The following is a 22413-nucleotide window of genomic DNA, read 5'->3' on the forward strand; positions in this document are numbered from 1 at the left end:
GGTTTAGCTCCGCAGTACTTGAGCGAGCTCTTAATGCATTATAGTCCGTCACGTCTATTGCGATCTCAAAATTCCGGCCAGTTGATAATACCTAGAATATCAAAATCGACTGCTGGCGGTAGATCCTTCTATTTAGCACCAAAACTTTGGAACAGTCTTCCTAACATTGTCCGGGAAGCAGACACACTCTGTCAGTTTAAATCTAGACTAAAAACACATCTCTTTGATCTAGCATACACATAATACATTATAGACTTCTATAATTCAATGTTAGGCTGCATAGATTAGGTCAGCTGGAACCGGGAACACTTCCCATAAATCCTGATGTACTTGTTACATCATAAGAAGGATGGCATCTATGCTAATATTAGTCTCTCTGTTTATCCCGAGGTTTAACGCAGTCTGAGCTAGTCTCTCCCCTGTGAAGGCCTCCTTCCTTCCCTTTACCTCTGTACAGATAAAACATTGTCAGGATAATTCCGGTTCACGTGGCTACACAGAAGCAATAAAAAATTCTGTATTATAAATTTTTCAAGGCTTGTACCTTGGAACCTATTTCATGGTTTGCGTTCTTGAGCCACCAGGCACTGTTTTGTGCAAATGAGCGGCCGGATCGCATTAAGGGTTTTCTGTTAGAACGGTGTCGTGTTAGCGGCCCCTAAGTTAATAACTAATGATCGTTGTGACGGAAGTGAATCAATCAAAACTAACTTTAGCTGGACAATAACTTTATTTTAGAGCTGCTGTAAAGCCAAAACAATCTCTGTTACTTTAATTTCCTATTATCACTCTAAAGCTGCTTTGAAACAATCTATATTGTTAAAAGCGCTATATAAATGAAGGTGACTTGACTTGACTAATATACATAAATGAGGTATCTCACAGAAAATACATGGCATAAGCGATAAATTGCCATTAATAACATACAGTGCCCAAATATGGGTGGCATAAATGAGCAGCATTTACCAAAACATAATGCTTATCACACATTCTGTATTATAACAGAATGCAGATTAACATCACATCATTAAAGGTGATGTATGTAACTTTTTCACTCTACTAAAGCATAAAAATACCATAAATGTTTGCAGATATTTAGGAAACATGCTGAGTTCAATACTCGTTTCTCTGAAAAACTACAGCCAGTTATTTTACTTTGAAATGTGTGTTCCGTGTTGGAATGTCTGTTTTTGTTTTGGTCTGTGTGATCTCGCCCACTGCCAGTTCACCCAATAGTATTTCGACACCCCGGGATGCCAGTTGGCAGGAAATACAGCGTATTGCAGCCAGCAAACAAACTGGGTCAGAGATTGTAGATTTCTACCCAACCTAAAAAGCCTCGGTATTCATCTAAAAATCTCTATGAACGAGAGCATATTACATCAACTCATCAACTCGTAAGTCTCCTCGGCTTTCATTGTCAATTGCGCTTGTTTGTATTGCGTGTCCTCAAACTGGCAAAGAGCATCTTTGCTTCCATAAAAGGTGCTATCGGTCAAGTATCAACTTGGCTCTTTATCTCCATATCAGCTTACCTGATATGACCATCCGGACTAAGGCGGGTCTTGATGACTTGTCTCACAGGCCATAAGTTCCAAGGTAGTTGAGAGTCTACGATCAAAACAAATGAGTTTCTGCTGAGTTTGGAGGCTAGGGAAATAATCCCTTATGAACCTGGACCAGAATCGTTCCCCAAGGACCTGGGAATGTCTTCCTTTTATTTAGTTGTGTGATAGGAGACCACTCCATGGAAGGTATGCGGCCCTGCGTCCATCCTAGGTGTGTATGAACTGCAGCTGGTGCACAGACCACCCCATCGAACAGGCTCTGTAGGAGTAATGAGATGGGGCTGTTCAGAACCGATGAGAAGTAAAGGCTGTACTTAAGCGATCAAATAGGAAGACCTTGCAGATGTCTGTACTTCCATTGTATCTGTTCTACAGGGTAAGACTGATGCAGTAGGTTAAGACGATCTGCAATAAAGGCATTGTCAATCTTATAACTGATCTGGGGTTTACAGAGGGGAGAGATATGAAAGGATATGGAGGAACCATCAAGCACCTAAATATCATCTCTCACCATCCGCAATAGAAGGTCTTCAGGTACACCCAGGATGCCCAAACCACAGTGGAGAGCATAATAGTCCTCTCAGAGCTATCAACAAGAAGAGCGAAGGTGTGATCTTCATAATGCAGATTCACAGGAAACACTTTTAACATAACTTGTCATCCGACTGAGGGTTTATCCAGAATGAACCTATCCGGAGAAGAATTCGTCAGGCTCTTCTCCATGTTAGCTGAATCCTTCCAGGATGCAAGGCTTCTTTAGGTCACATTGAGCAGCATGGTGTGCCCTGGCGCAAATCCAACAACGGTTGTTACTACGAACTCATGTCCTTACCTGGTCTGAGGTATGATTGGCGAATAATGCACACTTGCTCAGGTAATGCTCAGTCTTATCAGAAAGGGCAATACTGTTTCACTTTAGCAGGCTTGGTTTGTGAAACAGGATCTTTCCGAGGGAAGGGAGTCTCAAGCAGGGATTCTCTAACCCCATGCAGGATGGTCACAGTTCTCTTCCCAGAGTCTGACTGAGTGTGCAAGCCCAAAGGCATTGGCTTAGCAACATAGCTGTGGCACTAGGTTTCGTAAAGGAGACAGTTCTATAAGTCAGCCAGACTAGGGGTTGTCATGTCAGGTTGGAGGTACATATGACAGTAAAACTCAGCTCACTGCTCAGGAGGAAGCTTGTAACTCAGAAGCACATAACATGGGACCCTCAACTCAGTTCTAGTTCACCATCACGTTCCAGGGTCTTCAGTAGGCCCACTAGTGACTGCACATGAAGAGCAAACCTCTGGAAGGTGGAGATATCACCTCACTTGAAGTCAAATTTCTCAAGGACAATACATTTACATTTACATTTAGTCATTTAGCAGACGCTTTTATCCAAAGCGACTTACAAATTAGGACTAAAATAAGCGAGTCATCAAGAAGAGGCAAAAACAACAACAACGCAAGAAGTGCTCAAAATACGAAGTTCAGGCATTATTCAGAGTAGCATAAGCCTGATAAGTGATGTTTCAAAGGGAAACATCACTTATCAGGCTTATCAGGCTTTTTTTTTTTTTTTTTTAATGAGGTTAAGTGCTCATGGAATAGATAGCTGTCTTTTGAATGTTGTCAGGGATTCTGCATGAGGGTGGGGAGAGCGTTCCACCAGCATGGAACTGTGAATTAGAATGTTCTGGAAAGTGATTTTGTGGCTTTCTGTGATGGAACCACGAGACGTCGCTCGTTGACCGATCGTAGGCGTCTGGTAGGGATGTAGACTCGTAGGAGTGAGTGAAAGTAGGAGGGAGCTGAGCCTGTGATAGATCTGTAAGCAAGCGTCAATGCCTTGAACTTGATGCGAGCAGCGAGAGGTAGCCAGTGCAGAGAGATGAACAGAGGAGTGACGTGGGCCCTCTTGGGCTCGTTGAAGACGAGACGAGCTGCAGCATTCTGGATCATCTGTAGGGGTTTGGTTGCACATGCTGGAAGTCCGGCCAGAAGAGCATTACAGTAGTCAAGCCTAGAAATGACCAGGGCCTGGACGAGAAGTTGTGTTGCATGCTCAGTTAGGAAAGGCCTGATCTTCCTGATGTTGTGCAGTGCAAACCTGCATGATCGAGCTGTCTTTGAAATGTGATCTGTGAAGTTCAGCTGGTCATCAAACGTTACTCCAAGATTTCTGACCGACCTTGATGGGGTGATTGATGATGACTCTAGCTGGATGGTGAAGTCGTGCTGTAGAGACGGATTGGCAGGGAGGACGAGAAGCTCAGTCTTTGCCAGGTTGAGCTGCAGGTGATGTTCCTTCATCCATGTGGAGATGTCCGCCAGACAGCTTGAGACCCGTGCAGCTACTGTGGGATCATCTGGTTGAAATGAGAGGAAGAGCTGCGTGTCATCAGCATAGCAGTGGTAGGAAAAACCGTGTGCCCGTATGATGTGTCCCAGTGATGTAGTGTAGATGGAGAAGAGGAGGGGACCAAGAACTGAACCCTGGGGAACCCCTGTGGTCAGTTGATGTGCTCTGGATACCTCGCCTCTCCATGCGACCTTGAAGGACCTACCTGTGAGATAGGACTCAAACCAGTGGAGTGAAGTTCCTGTGATGCCCAGTGATGAGAGGCTGGACATAAGGATCTGATGATTCACAGTGTCGAAGGCAGCAGACAGATCCAGGAGAATGAGGACTGAAGATTTGGAAGCAGCTTTTGCGATCCGTAGGGCTTCCGTGACTGACAGTAATGCAGTCTCAGTTGAATGCCCTTTCTTGAAGCCAGATTGGTTGACATCCAGCTGGTTGTTTAGAGACAAAAAGGATGTTACTTGGTTGAAAACAGCTCTTTCAAGTGTCTTCGCAATGAATGGTAGGAGAGAGATAGGTCTGTAATTCTCTACAAATGATGTGTTTAGCGTTGGTTTTTTCAGCAGTGGAGTAACCCGAGCCTGCTTGAATGCTGTGGGGAAAGTGCCAGTCTGGAGGGATGAGTTGATGATGTGTGTGAGTGATGGTAGAAGTGTGGGAGAGATGGCTTGTAGAAGGTGTGAGGGGATGGGGTCTAGAGGGCAGGTGGTAGGGTGACTGGAGAGGAGAAGTGTAGATACTTGTTCCTCGGTTAGCGAAGAAAAGGAGGACAGAGGGATATTAGCTGTGGAAGGGGTCGGTCTGGGTTCCTGTGTGTGTGGAGCTGAGAACTGACTGCTGATAGATGTTGTTTTGTTGGTGAAGAAGTTCGCAAAATCGTCAGCAGTTAAGGAGGAGGCGGGTGGTGGTGGAGGTGGACAGAGGAGAGAGTTGAATGTCTTGAAGAGTAATCGTGTGTTGGAGGAGCTGTTGATCTTGTTGTGGAAGTATGAAGATTTTGCAGCATGAACATCAACAGAAAAGGAAGAGAGGAGAGATTGATACATACTCAGGTCAGAAGCGTCTTTTGATTTGTGCCATTTCCTCTCCGCTATATAGCAATAGCAATCCTCCTTAAGGCTTAAGGCCATTTTATCTTTGAATGGGGTAGGTGAGTTCAAATAAGCATCCGCTATCATTCTGGTGATCCACTAAGATCTGGTATTTGAAAAATTTAGTTCACCAAAGCTATTCTGAGTTCAGCAAACTCACCCGGATCAGGCCGAATGAACTTAGGGAGGGCGTAGGTAAGGGCATGTCTGCAGGTGTTAGAAACTCTTGAAACTCTTTAGGGATAGGAGGGGAAGGAAGTCTGCAAGCATCAGGAGCATATGGCTGAGGAGGGCGTGATTGAGTAGCCGGGAAAACAAATACTTTCTAGTCCCTGGCATGACAGGTTGGTAAGTAGTTGCACCCAAATCGGACAGTTCAAGGGCACCCACCTGTGTCCTCAGGTCAACGTCAGGCTCAGACCTGACTGGGACGCCAATGTTTATGCGGCTCAAATGGACTGAGCCACTTGAACTAATTCCCTGACTCATGCTCATGGCACAGATGCTGTAGCTCACTGTCGAGTCGAGAAGGATGACTGACAGAATTTGATGGAGGCTTAAAACTTGAGGACATGATCTGTGAAACATCAGAACAGACCAGGTCACAACCGGGGGGTGGCGTAAGGCTGGAAGGATGTTTTATTTAATTCCTTAAATTGCTTTAAGGATTGAAATAAAAATTTAAAGACACCAAATTTAACAATGTGATCATCAAAGCAGGCTTTTTTTTTTTTTTTTTTATCAATCAGTCTGTCCCACGAACTGCCCAAAAGTCTGCCCCACTTAACAAATGTACAATTGTAGAAAAGATGTTCCTTTTCCTGAGATTCAATCCATTACCATCCAAATTAAACCTTACTCGGATTCATTACATGGATAAATGTCATCATTAATTGTTTTGAAGTGTTCTTCTTTCATTTTAGGTAACAAAAGTAAATGACAAATATCTAGTTCTAACTCTGATAGTATCAGCTTTTGAAAACCTTGGAGATAAGCGGTAGCTCAACTTAAAACACTGCTCGTTACCAGTATATTACTACGGTTATGGTTTCAAAATAAAAAGAGTTATCATGCTTTTCACTTTAGAATACTGTTCCAAATTATTGGTAATTCCTTGTGAAGGATTTGGTAATATTTGAGTAATTACTAGTGGGTTACCACAATCTTTACTTTAGAATTAATTAAACATTGTGCATTATTCACATTAATTTTGAACCTGTATATAGTAGTCTTTATTAGTCCTCTGGGAGGTATGAAAAAGTAGTAACTGATTAGCTAATAGTGAATACCTCATTCAACTGAACACCACTGCATACTCATTTTTTAATCGGAGTTTCTTGTTAGTTAATAGAAGTTACTAGAATGTTAATATTACGTTACTCATTTGCTCCTGGGTTATTCATTAATGATGGAACAGTATTGTAAATGTAATGTTTTAATAGTGTTGTGCTTTGTGCTTTGTTGTGCTTTAAAGCAGTACACTTGTTTTCATGTGTTGACTAACATACTAAAGCACATGTAAAGTACTTGATTATAATTTTAACTGTTACTTCATTACAAATTCATTAAATATTATATATTTATAATATATAAATATTTCTAAATACATCACATACTAGTTTCAATAGAAATTACATTTAAAAAATTGTTTACCATAAATTCTTGTCAGTACATTCACATATTTTAAAGTCAGTAGAAGTTATTATGAAATGACATGTAAATGTACTTAAGTCCGACTTAAGTGGATCAATAAAACTAATTGCATTTAATATAAATGTTAATTTAATTATAGCCTATTTAACATGCATTACCCAAAAGCATCGGGTATTCAATCAACTAAATCAATCATGGGGGTGAGTGAATGATGACAGAACTGTCGTTTTTGAGTGAACCTCTCTTTATTCCAATTTTAAGTGTGTCAACAGCTGTAAAACATAATGTTTAGTATATTTGAGTCCTTATTTATTACTGAATTCAGCAGGAGTGGGTGAGGATACACGTAATAAACTTAATCACTGGCAGATTATGCTTTCCACACCAAGATTAAACAGAGCAAGATGTGCATCTGATGAATATCCCCTCCCTCTGCACAGAAGCATACTAACAAACACGTACAAGCGTGTTTACTTAATCTAAATGGGGATATTTACACAGACTTCTATTGTTTTTATATATAGCTAGTTATAAATACTGTTCACCTAACCTACACCCTAACAGATAACTTTATGCATTTGTACAATAAAAAAATATATATATTTATATACAATTTTTGTATAAATGAGGACATCCCCAAAAAGCATCACAAAGGATTCTGTAAAATACATACAGTGTTTGAAACTCCATATGAAACAGTTCATATACACATAACACAATTTTGTGATGTTTTCTTTTTTTGTTGTGTTGTTTTCCACATATCTTGTTAGATTTGACTTGTGTGCTGTCTATTTGTATGCTTGAGTTTGTTCTTTTTCTCCTTCTTTGGTGGGGTTGTGCTTTTGGTTTAGAAAATATAAACTTTGGCATCTCAACGCATAGATTTCTCTCTCTTTTTTTTTTTTTTGTTGATATTTGGTAAATCCTAAACTTAACCCTTCCCCTAATAATAACCCTCTCTCACAAACCTGTTAGTTCACCCAAAAAATAAACTTTTGTCATGATTTTTTCACACTCATGTCATTCCAAACCTCATTTTGTAACCAATTTGTTTTGGTGATGATTGACTTCCATTGTATGGAGAGACAAGAAATCGGACATTTCTCAAAATATCTTCTTAGTTTCCACAGAAGAAAGAAAGCCATACAAGAAGTTTGAAATTATGATCTTTACTTTAGAATTAATTAAACATTGTGCATTATTCACATTAATTATGAACCTGTATAAAGTACAGTAGTTCTTAGTCCTCTGGGAGTTATGAAAAAGATTTTAATTACTGATTAGCAAATAGTGAACTATTTTATTCAACTGAGCGCTACTGCATACTAATTTGTTAATCTGAGTTTCTTGTTAGTTAATAGTAGTTACTAGAATGTTAATATTGCATTACTCATTTGTTCCTGTGTAGTTATTCATTAATGACGGAACAGAAATTACATGAGGGCGAGTAAATTATGACAGAATTTTCATTTTTGGTTGAACTATCCCTTTAAGGCAAAACTTGATTTGGCAAGTCTTTCAAGTAATGTTGAACATTTCAGAACATTTTCAATGTTTCACTAAATTTGTGAGGACATTTTCAAAAACATAGGCCCTCGCATATATAACTAATATAACTAAAACTCTACACACACATACTTTCACACACTTTCTCATTATGGTTTGTTTTCTAATGATACCAGTGAGGTTAACTGAATTACATTTACAATATGATGGGGTTATTTTATTTATTTATTTATTTATTTGCCTGTTTCGTTCATCAGTCGTATAAACTGGCCACGCTGACAACGCTGATTAAATTTACAGTGATTCTAAAGCAAGCCCTGGGGAGACACAAATACACCCACACACTCACACACCGCTGGAGGACCAAAAATAACCTCTAATAATGTCTATTTGTGGCGCACACACACTGTGACAAGCTTGTGTTAATCACAAACACACACTCGTTACCCCTGCGGGTGCTTGTACCACTTCTCGAATCTGGAGCTGCGAACTTGTCAGGTGAATTTAAGTGTGATGTTGTGACACCACAGTAGTCATTAGCAGTTCTCTCTCTGTGACTCCATCATAAATGACTGGTATGACAGGAGGATTAGGGATAGTGGAATGCCCCAGGCTCATTGCTCCCACACTGAGACACATTGCAGTCATTATTATCCAGAATATCAGCCAGAACTCGCACCCGCTGCAAATATGACACAAAAACTAATATACTGTAGTATTAGGGTTTCTACATGGTATAGTACAACAATGTTTTTGGACAGGTATGGTTTTACCATGGTATCTCTTGTGAAAAAGAAGTACACTTTTAAAAAGAGTACTTATTATGGAAATAATGCAATTTAAAAGAATATGTGCAAACTGAATGCAATGTTTTTGGAAACTGAAAATGTATTATAGTTTAAATTTATATTAAATCTAAATAAATTCATATTATGACTTAAGCACCACTTAAATACATCTTTATATGTAATGTATTGTCTTTGAAATAGTGTACTGCTGAATGTACTGTCAGGCATTTATGTTAAACTTGTATGTTGAAATTATAATGTGCTTTATGTGCTTTAGTATGTTAGTCAACACAGTAAAATTAGTGTACTTCTTTAAAGCATGACAAAAAGATTATTGAAACATGATTTAAAATGTGCTTTAAAGTAAAACTTTTAATGTAACATTATTACGAAGCACACTTTTTAAAAGTGTACTTAAGTGTGTTAAGAAACAGTCATGAAAGTGTACTCTAATCACACTTAAGTGCCCTTATATTTCACTAGCTGCAAGTACAATGTTTTAAAAATATAGGCTACTTTTAATTGTACTATAAGTGCACATTCAACACAACTATGCACACTAATTTTTAGAAAGGTATTTATTTGAAGTACCATGTTTATACTATATGATATATGGTATAAATCAGTGTGCCATTGTATTACTATCTGATACCATATTATTAAGCAGAGTCTTTAAGGTCTAAAACACTATACACAAGTCTGGTTCAATAAGTAACTACCAAAATACCAACTCAAAGTCTGCAATCAAAGAGTTGATACTTCAATGAAACCTAACTAAAATGAAGTAAGTTTCCTGACCTTTGCAATAACATTCTATGAGAAATGAAATCTTCCTCTGGGACTGGGAAACCCTTCATGAAAGTATTTGACAATGCACAGAGCGGAAAATCATGAAGGGAAAATACAAATATTATTATATTTCTTTTTGTCTAGCAGTTTGTTTAGCCATTTGGCTCAAGTACTGTATATTTAAAAAGTATTACAGAGATAAATCACTTTGTGAAACGTAAACCTGTCTATCGTGCAAAGAAAGGTGTGTCATGTATTTAAAATCATCCCACCTCATTTTCCTACAGATGGTTGATTGAAACAGGTGAATATGCAAACACATGAACACAAAGGATCCATTGGCTCTCCCTATGCACTTTTCAAACAGAATGTTTCACCAAAACACGTTTTCTAGGTTTGAAATGCTAAAGCAATGGCTATATTTTAATAACTAAATAAAATACAAGACAAAATCAACTCAAACCAAGCACAGAATCAGTGACTTCCCTAATGTCATCCAGCATATAGTGCTGCATCTGGTCTCTGCACACCACAACAACAGCCTGAACATTGCAAGCAAACACAGACGGGCAGATGAAAACAAGAAAGGGACAGAGAGTCAGAAAGAGTTTTAATTGATGTTGAATTCTGACTGATTATTTATTTTATTTTTATTTTTCAAAAACAAATCAGTCATACTTATGTGGGTTTAGCTTGTTTTGTATGTAGAGGTCATGCAAGCATCAAGAGCATTCATCATTCTCCATCTTTAGTTGTGCTTTTCTGTTCCAAACACAAGATAAGGTTAACAGGACACCAGCACACTATTATGACAGCAAAATACACAGGCTACTTGTTAAGAGACAATATCTTTACCTGCTGGAAAACCCAGTGCAGACTGTTTTCAAACTGGTCCACCAGCCAATAGTCTACAAAAACCAACTTTAGAATTTTCATTCAATAAGTACACATCCCCATATCTTGTGTGTTTCTTTTTTTAAATTCACTAAACACTTGTGCCACTTTTGCATGGAGTATTTCGGCATGTTCTTTTTCACCACCCGCCCACAGTCCAGTTTAACCTGGCCCAATGCGCTGGTTTAGCACTGCATCATGCATTTTTCATTTCATCATTTTTTTGTAAATAAGGCTGTTATATTTGCACTTTATTCCAAAACAGTCTCATGAAAATTTGTCCCTATTTTATGTTTAATTTTTTACAATTTTGTGTGTTTTCTTAAGCTCTGGTTGTTCTTCACTAGCTATGTTTACATTCACCCTAATAATCAAATAGGAATCGCACTCAATCAGATTAAAAAGCCTTCATGTAAACACCTCAACTGAAGTCAATCTGAATTAAATTTCAATTGGATTGGAAGGAGTGGTGTAGACCTAACAATGTAAACGCTCAGTCGGATTCGGGAAATATATATTATATACGATAACAATTAGCATACAATTAGACAACTGACAATTAGCATACAATTTGGATTAGCGGTATGGTTATTCTGGGCAAAAACTCCCAGCCCATCCATGTAGTCTTGCATGGATACGAGCAGGGAGTGCAGCGATATAACCAATGTTATACGCTTGATTTCTTATGAACATGCGAATATGTTTACTAACGTCTTGTGAACTGGTTAGTGGACGAGACTGAAGACTTATTAAATAATTGCTTTTAAAAACGGTTTGCGAGCAAACGCAAAATGATTCGGGGGAACGCAAAAGGTTTTGTAAGTGATCGCAAAACATTTGTGTTTGACTTATTGACGCATTGACTTATTATTTTTTCTCCCATCTCATATTTTTTTCCACCACCATGTCCCCTCAAGGGTTCCATAGTGTAACGGTCACTAGTGAGAGTGCCCGGGATAACCATCAGAGGGCACTCCAACCCGGACAATCACCACACATCCACAAACATACTACATTTCCCATAATCCTTTGCCCAGACTAATCAGCCATGATCACATTCACCTGTATGTCATTACCTTGATTAGCTCACCCCATATAAGCCTGGTTTTCACATTCATTCCCTGCAAAGTCTTGTTAGTTGTTTGCACTGCATTTCTGAGCAATTCCACTGTTTTCTATGTTCCTTGATATCTGCCTGTGTCCTGGTTTTCCCGTTCCTGTCTCACCCTCTGGATTTGTTTGTTTGATTGGACTGATTTACTGTGCTCTGACCTCTAGCCTGTTTTCGACTACGATTGTGGATTTCCCTTTTGGATCCTCAACCTTCTTGTCTCAGAGCAGTACATCACACATAGCTTTCCTGGGATTCCTCCGACTACATATGTTTCTAGTTGATTAGTAGTCACTCATTTTAGCCATTAGTCGACTAGTAATATGTAATTATATGTAACATTGTTCTACATTGCAGCTTCCACACTCCACACGAACACTTGGATATGCACCTAATAAAAGCACACATTTATCTAGGTTAACGTTAAAGTTAGAGTGAGTGGCCAGTGAAGAATGTTTATATGGTTGTCAATGAATGGGACGTTAAATATCATTTTGGCTTTAAAAAGATTCCAATAAATAGGCAGTAATAAACCTGGTGTCCTCCATGATTCCTGTTCGTTTTGACAACAAAGCACTTGAATACGATTGTGGATTACACAAGCTTGTAATTACAAGAGCTTGTAATTACTTCAAACGTCAACTTCAAATGTAGGAAGTATGAAATCTCCGATAGCATGTGAAGGCAGCATAACCAACTAAATAAAATTTGGTTGACTAAGCCTTTTGTCGTTTACTAATGTTTAGTCGACTATTATGTCATCAAGGCAAAAACAATTATATTGGTAACACTTTACATTAAAGCTTAATTTGTTACGATTGTTCAGAATACCTAAATGCATATGTAATGGGGGAAAAGTGAATTTGGTTGTGAAGTTTAGGGTTCATGTACGCATAACTTCCAGAATATTGAATCGAATTGGATTCATTCGGATTGACGAAAATTAGTGCATGTAAACATACCTACTGAGGGTTAGTAGGTGCAGCTTCATGTTTGCTTTTTTTAAACAAATCACATTATTTCAAAAAAATTGCACAGCCAATGTAAAGCAATGGCAAACTGAACATTTTTAAAAAAGAAAGTTTGTGCACATTTCTTAGTGATCAATAATTCATGAGCAGTTATTCATTATATAATGGAGTTTGACCTTGGTTTCCCCAATTTAGCATTCATTCAGGACTGGCGTGCGAGATGGGCAACTGCGCACGCTGACAGTCTACAGCACACATTACTTTGGATTTGTTGATGCATTTACCTGATTTGCATATTGCAAATGTAATTCATTGTTAGTGAACTCCACTTGCTCTCTCAGACTGCCGGGTTTATGAGACTCTACGTCCCCTGACCACAGCGTGGACCAATGCCAAAAAGAGCAGAAACGCCTGTGTAGCTGGTCAGTGTCAGGTTGGTCTGGTGTGTGTTGATGCCTCAGGTCGTGTCTGTCACTCACTGACTTTACATCATCACAGAGAGTGATGCTAAACAAAGCCTCGATTCACATCAACAACAAACGACAGTCCTGACACAGATGCAGACACAGTCAAACGCCTGTGCACTGCAAAACCAACTGCCAGTAGTGTCAGAGCCAATTCTTAGTAGTTTCAGAATTGGCGTTTGAAAACCCCATGTTGGTTAATCTGAAAATTCTGGCACCACTAAATAATTGTGGAAAATATACAAAGACGAAACATCTTTCTTTTATTGTGCAGGCCGAATGCACAAAAAAGTGCAAGTGTAGTTTGAATTACGAACAAATGATTTACATGAGCTGGTTCTTTTAATGAATCATAAAAAAATTAAAAAAACGCACATATGAGTCACAGTCAAACTCATTAGCATAAAATGGCTGCTGAAATAACATTTGATTAAGCTAAATGATTTAAGCAATCTCTTCCATGTAAATTGAAGCAAACCTGACAAGCAACACAACATTTGGTGTGCTTTCTATATCTGTTGCGTCTGGTAGCCTTGCCTCCAAAAAAAAGTAATTCGTCCAAAATCCTGCTCCATTCAATTGTACATTAAATTATGTTTTATTTAATTCGGGAGGAGCATTTACAGATAATCAACCTAATTAGCAAGAGAGGAGGTATATATATATATATATAGCCGACCTACCTCTATCCCAAGACAGTTTTCCAGCATTCCTCCAACTCCTCACTCTTAAACATTTCCCAACCAGGGATGGAGGAGTACTCTGGGTTCGGGCCAAATTCCGAGCTTTGGGATCCCAGACAGCACGCCAAATATGCATACTTTTTCTATATCCAAATTATATGTAAGGGTGAACTCATGAGACATCAAACATGCTCTGATGATCAGTTGTGATTCGGGTCGCACAGTGTGGAACTCAAATTATTCGGAAAAATTGTGTCGTGCCTGGTCAGGACACGGTCTTAGGGTACGTTTACATGACAACGATATGCTTAAAACTGAAGTTTTTCTTTTGAGTTTTCCACGAACAGACGACACCATTGCCAAAACGATCCCCATTCTGCTTATTATAGTCTGTTTTTTTTTTTTTTATACTGTCATTCTGACTGTTTAAACTTGGCAGACATATTGAAAGCCACTTACAGAGCAACTAATGTACATTTTACCAGTACATGAGAGAATCAAACCCTTGTGAAAAAGTCTACTTCAAATCTTATAACAATAAGGTATTAAACATTAAAGTATATTTTAGTTTACCATAAATCTTGCCAGTACACTCAACAGTACAACTGTATTTCAAAGACAATAGAAGTAAATATGAAATTACATATAAAGATGTACTTATTAAGTCCTACTTAAGTGAGTCAAAAAGTGTCCTTAAGTTAAACTAGTTGCATTTAAATATAAATAGAATCTATAATACATTTTCATTTAATTGCAATTTACATGCAGTTAAATGTTTTCAAACATTACATTCAGTTTCCACACAAGCATATTATTTTAAAGTATTTTTTCCCATATCAAGCACTCTTTTTAAAAGTGCAAAAGTGTGGTCACAAGGGACCTCTGTGCTGCAAGTGTCAAGCACCACCAGCTGAGCTACAGGAGCAACAGTTGTATGAACCAGTTTGTCATTCAGAGTGAACATCATTATTCCTGTCAGAGACACTTGCTAAAGGTCATGCCTTGGTCATCTCACCTGGCAGCCAGACGTGCATGCGTGCATAGAAGTGAACTTTACTCTGGCTTTCTTTTTATAAAAATGGTGCGACTGGAGCTCCGGTCGGGCATTTGTGTGGCATTCACATGCCATTCCGTGGCATTCTCAAATGACATATTTTCCAGACCACCCCACTGACATATAACAGTGATTTGTGTGAGGAAGTAAACGAGAGTGACGGGTTCTCGGCAGAGGAGTTCAGGACAGAACAGCTTCTCTGTATTTGGTTCTGTAATGTTAATCACGTCTGTAGTGTGTAATTTGAACTGGGAGGTATCTAAATAAAATTTGCTCTCAGATTGCTCACGCCTCCTACAGATAAACACGACAAAACAATACCCTCCTCCCTGTGCCATCTCACCAGCTCAGCCCAAGATAAACCCACACACTCTGAGATAAAACGATGGCCTTATACGGTCACCTTAGCTCTGTTCCCAAACCTAGCGAGCTGCCTTGTCGTCTACTATCTACATCTGCAGCTACCTTCTAAGGCCCTGTTTACACCAGGCATTTTCAGTGATCTGATCACAAGTGGTCAGCTGAGACGCAGTACCGTTTTCATCTGGTCTTAACATGCATGTTCAGATTTTGTATAGACCAGGGGAGTCCAAACATGCTCCTGGAGGGCCACTGTCCAACACAGTTTAGCTCAAACCTGCCTCAACACACCTGCCTGGAACGTTTGCCTTGTAAACCTTGATTAGCTGCTTAAGGTTTGTTTTATTGGGTTTGTGTAGCTAAACTATGCAGGACAGTGTACCTCCAGGAGCACCCCTGGTCTAGACCCTCCCCTCTTATGGCAGTGTACCTTATTGGGCTGTCCCAGGCGAAAAATGACCGATCGTGGCGATTTCTGTGTTCGTGGCTCATAAACGGTGGTCCTACGTCGTACAGTTATGGCACTTGTTCCATTACCAGTACCAGCTCGACTCGACTCGCCTCGCTTTTCGCTCCGTTTTCCATTGCAGATAGTTCCTCCACAATAGTACCTGGTACTATTCTGGTACGATTCTCTCTGACCAATCAGCAGTCTGTCGTGTTTTCACGTCACATTTTAGTATCGCCTCAGCTCGCCTCAGCCCGCTTAGAACCTCGCCGGAGGTGGTATGAAAAAAAGTACCTGGAAGCAGGTACAGGTACAACTTTTACACAGTGGAAAACCAAACAGAGCCGAGCCGAGTCGAGCCGAGCCGAGCCGAGGCGAGCTGGTACTGTGTAGTGGAAAAGCGCCATTAGAGAGGTTCAAAGACGGCCGTTGTCACGGCCTTGCAACCAAAGATACAGTAGCCTGCGACAGTGTCAGAAATTTAGCACGATCATCTCACAGTGTGTTTGCTTCTACGACCTACGTCTACTGACTAGCCAATTAAAACGCAACATGAAATGGCATATTGATCAACGCGACATGGCGCTAAAACTTAAAACTACCCAGACAGCAACTTAATGTCGGCCCACATCTGGTACATGAGGATTCAACGCGTACCAGATGTGGGCCGGATCTGGGCCAACACTATGTTGCTGTCTGGGTGCTTACCTCAAGCTCCATATGCAAAATTAGCATGCCAAGTTGGCCTCTTTTCCCTAGTCCATCTTCTCTTCTTTCACTTCCTCCTCTTTCAACGCACATAAAAACCACAATTGCCAAAGTGCAATTTATCTTGCTGTATTTGTTTACCACTAGCGCTTGCTGATAACATTTTATTCTTCTATACTTGTGTCGTAGCTTACGATTCAATAGGTGTCATTATTGTACAGTCTACATACATGTTGTACAGTGAGAATTATAATGATCTTATAGGATTGCCGAAGTCACACAGTCTGTAGCAGGAATTATTTTGTCACACTCTACATCACTTGTATGGGAGCACAGAGTGTGACGCACAAATATGGTTATGGTAATGAATGAAGCCATTACGCTGCTTATGAGCGAGCGGGGAAGGACGCAGATGGAAAAGAAACAACTGGAAATGGCTATTTGAATCATTATCTGTGTGTTTTGGCGCATCATAGTGAAGTTTTGGTGCGCATTCTTAAAACACGTAGGCTTTTCAATGTGGCTGTTCAATCACATTCGACCACATGAGCGTCTACACGACAAAAGCAATCCATATGCGTTTTGACTGCTTCTGGAAGCAGTGCACTGCTCAACCCTGTTTACACCTCTTTAACGTTGATGAAAATGCATCTTAAAACCAGATGTAAAAAGGGCCTACAGCATCCTAACTGAAATATTGAAATTAATTTACAGTTCTGCATTAATGACTCCCATAAAATGTTGTCTAAATCACAATTATAGACAAACACATTCGAACAAAACTAATAACACACAAACAGTTTTAATTTTTTATTGCAGAGACATCCTTTCCAGAAAGCATGTGGTTTAAAGTTCCTGAAAGATTTGTAACTCATACTCAGAAGTCCATTAGAGATGATGCAAAAATGCAGCACAAATATGTACAAAAAGAGGAACAAGGCTAGACAAAGAAAACATTTTAATGAGTGCTTTTAAAATGCACTTCTATGAGACATTTAAGTGTATACTTCCTCAGGAATTAGTGTACAGTACACGTGTTTCCTGTACCGCTTTTCATCCCTGCTGAATCTACAGAGCCAGAAGTCTAAATGAATGTGAATTTAAACAAAGGCTAAATAATGGCAAGAAAACACATCATTCCATTGAGCTGTCCTCATGAATATGCACATGTTTATGTTTTGCTTCTAGCTCAAACATTGTAGTCTGATTCACCAACAATATCATTAGCTGGTTATTTTAATTAATTGTTCAAAAAGACTCACAAACTCAAGAATTTGTGGTTTGAATCAGTCAGAAAAGTAGCAGAAGAGTAGGCAAACTTTAAGACATATACCTCATCATAAAATTATGATGTCGCATGGTTACATGGATTCGGTCACAACTAACATCGTCATGTACACACTCCACATTTTATTTAATTCAATTTATTTTATTCTTCCTAGATTGGAGAGAAAACAAGTAGCAATATTAGCCAATAAAGTGTGCACAGATCCACACTTAGAAAATCTATTGGGAATGGTACACTTTTCAGCACACTATGCTTTGGAACACTTTCTGCACTTATTCTAATCTCACATTTAATTTGGATGGATAGTATGTGCATTGGGACACATGGGTTCTGATTCTATCTGAGCAGTTATCTGAATCAACATACTGAATCACAGGATCCCTTTCAGTGATGTCTGAATCAAAGTGAAGCATGAACTATTTTGTGAACCCTACTTGAAGTTGTTAAAACGAAAGTTAGTGAAGTTGTTGTAATTAATTATATTTATATGTATAAATACATTGTTTTATTGTTTTTTATACTCAAAACAGAAGTAGTAATCGTAAATTAAAATGAATAAATATTGGTTTTACAAAATGTATGCATTAACACGTGGTGAAGGGTGACAGAGATCTGTATGAAACACTGACTTGTTGTTTAGTGTTTCAGTCAGTTTACCACCAATGTGCTGTGACATACAAAGTTCGGTTATGAAACTCTAGATCGCGCAGACTAATAGGTCCTTAACTCAGACTGCTTGCAATCACATCATTCTCTATAGGGCTCAGCTGACTGGTTCCTGCTGTATCAGTAGCCAATGAGCTTGCATGCTCAGCTTTCAAATACTTGGTTAGCATTTGCCTTTGAAGTGCAGCACACTTTCAGAAACCCTCCACCTTCCCCAGCTCTACCTGTATAGATCTGCAATGGGTAATTCATGTATTGCTATATTGTACAGCAGCAGCATGTCTTACTTGCTCACAGCAGTGTGTCGTGTGTCAGATCTATTCCAACAAGACCAAATATATCAACATTGTCATACCCATTCCCATGCCAAACACTCCGAGAGTTGTCATGACAGAAATGCATTTCATTAAATATAAAGATTCAGAGGCGAAATTTGCCAAAACTACATCATCACCGATCACAGAATCCCGCATGAGATTCATTGCCAGGACCATTAACCCTCAGTCCTTTTTTTTCATTCTCCAATTTTTGGACTAAATCTTATTGAGTTATTGAACGTACAGTTTCCACCTCTACAACAGCAGATCAGACAGACAGCAAACCTCAGCAGAACGAACATGCTGAGAGCTCTCACACACCCAGAGGAACTCAGTGTCAAACAGTACAGTCTGACCTGGAAGCTTGTTCTAATATTATCACAGTCCATTAGACACTGTATAAATCATTAGTAAATCAACAGCTTTGCTGCCTTCCATTTGCAAACAATCTGGTTTAGTGACACACCTACAGTGGCTCAATAAAGTGCCTCTTTAATATTGCATTAATGTCATTGTGTTACATAAAATCAGTGACATCAGCCAATGATGCTATGCCTCTACTAATTAGCTTTTATAAATGCACAAACAAATAAAATGTTTGTCTTTGTTATATTTCATCTCAACTTCATAAATGGTTTTCCTTTTTGTTGTCACTGAGCAAGCACTCTTATTTATTCCACTTTTTCTTCCTTCCCATTTTTCACAATCCAGACAGTTCTTTATAGATATATTTATTTTTCTTGTTGAACAACCTGTCTTACTTGGAAATGCAAAACATTAGAAGAGATATAGAGATATAGAATTCAACAGCGAAGGAATGTATCAGAACAATGCTAGAACATTTCATTTGACGTCAACTGAATGGAGGTTACATAAAAAATCAGGGTTCAGAAAAACATTCACTCTTCTTTTTGAGCAAAATATGTTGAAAGACAGATGAATGTTTTGAATGTTTCATGTTTTATGCCTTTCAGCACAGTTTTATTTTTGATATAGATGTCTGTATAGGCCGTCCTTGACCAGGGTGCTCAAAACACTACAGCCCATTTACGGAAAAAAATGTTCTCTAGAACACTTTTGACATTCACAATGATTTATATGGGAAAGAGAAAAAAATCTTTGAGTGGCTAACTTTGCTTTTTTATTCTTTGTCTGCTTTTCTTTTTATAGGGCAAGAGAGCTTCAACTCCAAGAGTTTGGCCCTTCAGGCCCAAAAGAAGATCTTGAGTAAAATGGCCACCATGGCCGTGGCAAACCTCCTCACGGACGACACCAGCAGCGAGATTCTGGACGAACTCTACAAGGCCAGTCGTGAATACACCAAGAGCAAAAAGGAAGCCCACAAGATCATCAAAGATGTCATCAAGATCGCGCTGAAAATTGGCATTCTCTACCGGAACCACCAGTTCAGTCATGATGAGATGGAGACCGTTGAGCGCTTCAAAAAGAAGATGAACCAGGCAGCCATGACGGTGGTGAGCTTTTACGAGGTGGAGTACACGTTCGACCGCGGCATTCTTTCCGAGCTGCTGATGGAATGTAGGGACCTTCTTCACGAGCTGGTGGAGCACCACTTGACCATGCGCTCCCACGGGCGAATCGACCACGTTTTCAACCATTTCGCAGACGTGGATTTCCTGACCGAGCTGTACGGCCCATCTGAAGAATACAGATTTAACCTGAGGAAGATCTGCGACGGGATAAACAAACTCCTAGATGAAGGCACACTTTAACCTCCAGTTCACAGTCCGTCAGATGAGACTCCATCAGGCCGCTGGGATTGGAACTGAGTGATTTTACACAACTTGTGTTTTTTGTTTGAAATATAGGCTGTCATGATAACTTGATGATGGGATTGTAACCCAACCTGTAGGGATGGTCACCCAGACGCAGATTAAAGTCAAATCCTGGTCTGTTTTGTCAATGTTCTGAATGATTGTTTGGGGAAAATCTGTTTAAGTGGAAAACCTGAATGAATCGGTGTCCCTAAAACCTGCCCTTTGTGTGAAATTGCAGGAATGTTTTAAATTAAGAGCTCCTTTATATGCACTGTATGAAATTTGACCTACCTATGCTTTAAGAATGGCCTATCAATGCAACCCTAGCTCTCTTCAGTATGTCTACAAGAACCAGTTAAGATAAAGGGATATAGTTCACCCCGAAATGAACAGTCTGTCGTCATTTACTCATCCTCTTGATGTTCCAAACCGGCATGGCTTTATTTTTACTGCGGAACACAAAGGTGATGTTTAGCATAATCTTTCCAGGTCTCCTTTTCCGTAAAATGAAATCAACTGGAACAAAAAGTAACAATAAATGTACCATAAAAATAATCCACTGAAATTTGTCCATATTCACTGATAATTTCCCCTTTTGACAACTTTTTTCATTATACCAAAATTGGGTGAAACAATCAGTTATGAAAGATGCAAAAAACAATGTCATTTGGTATTATTGATGGCAAACCTGACCCAGTTTGTACTCACAGCATATTTGAATGTGGATATGAATGACTTAAATATATCATAACTTCATTTTGAAGTCCAACGCCATTCACTTTCTTGTATGGAAAACATCACCTCTAAGTAATACAGGCTTGAAACAAGATAGGGCAAGAAAATGATGATGGAATTTATATATTTTTGGATGAACTATCCTTTTAAGATGGCAAAAGCATTGAGAGTTTAATAGAAAATATGGCGCAGACCTTTGTTGAACAGAGTGTTCGCCAAAAATAAATAACTGAAGTGCAGCAGAAAGATTGTAAATAAACTTTGGGGTTATGGTCTTTTCTCTTTTGCCTTTGTAATGACTCAGTGTCACAGCAGCTCCCATGATCCTGTGCTTGGTTTTTCCAGATCCTGATGTTTCAGAGCATGTTAATATGTGTATACATGCAGGAGAGAAATGTGACTATTCCATAAGCCTGTTCAATAACCCCAGAGTGTAGCACTATTAGCTGTCATTAAACGATCCATATGAACTTCCTGTAGTGTCCTTTTGTCTTTTCAACTACTGTGATTGCTCTGTGTTTAATTAGTTCATACTATTTAGCCAGTTAGAATGTCTATGCTGCATTCCATACAAAGTCAGATATGGGATATTTCTACTTCAATATCTTTCCCCCAACCATCTGTTGCCATTTAGAAACTGGTTTATTGTAATTCTCCAAGTAGGAATTTGGATGGACGAGCTGAATGGAGCTCAGCATTATTCTACTCAAGAAATTTGTTCAGTTAAGCCAAGTGCACACGATTTAGTATTTTATGACTGTTGCTTGTCAGTCTGTATAAACATTATCTCCGCTGTAAATCATGTCACACTGTGGGATCTCAGTTTAAAGGTAATAGCTTTGAAAGCATGAGATCTCACCCTCCCTTCAGAGCGTCTCCAAAGCCACACCTCCTTCAAAACACATGAACGCACACAAAGCTTCAAGTTTTCAAAAGCGTCACGAGATGAGAGATGGCATTAAACTACCTCATGTCTCAAAGCACAAATAAATACAATAATAATGAACAACTTAAAGAGCTCTTGTACCAATTGACTGGTGCAGAATCATTTCGGCGTTGATAGTGTTGCCATTAAAACCAATAAATTTGAATCACGAACTGAGTATAACGTATAATGAATCCAATAATTGGACGAACATTTTATGGCCCTATGCCTTCCACAGACGATATATATATAAATACTTCTAAATACAT

The 22413-nt window shown here is 39.0% G+C and overlaps 1 protein-coding gene across 1 annotated transcript in view; it reads left to right on the top strand.

Moving 5' to 3' along the window:
* Nucleotides 1-21689, top strand: part of tnfaip8l3 (tumor necrosis factor, alpha-induced protein 8-like 3) — a 41608-nt gene extending 19919 nt beyond the window's left edge. The window contains exon 2 of the mRNA XM_084124090.1: nt 19877-21689. Coding sequence (XP_083980216.1) covers nt 19877-20439 — 563 coding nt within the window. The 3' untranslated portion in view covers nt 20440-21689. The remainder of the gene's footprint in view (nt 1-19876) is intronic.
* Nucleotides 21690-22413: the final 724 nt, after the last annotated feature.

This window comes from Abramis brama (genome assembly GCF_963993115.1).
Source record: "Abramis brama genome assembly, chromosome: 9".
Classification (NCBI taxonomy): domain Eukaryota; kingdom Metazoa; phylum Chordata; class Actinopteri; order Cypriniformes; family Leuciscidae; genus Abramis; species Abramis brama.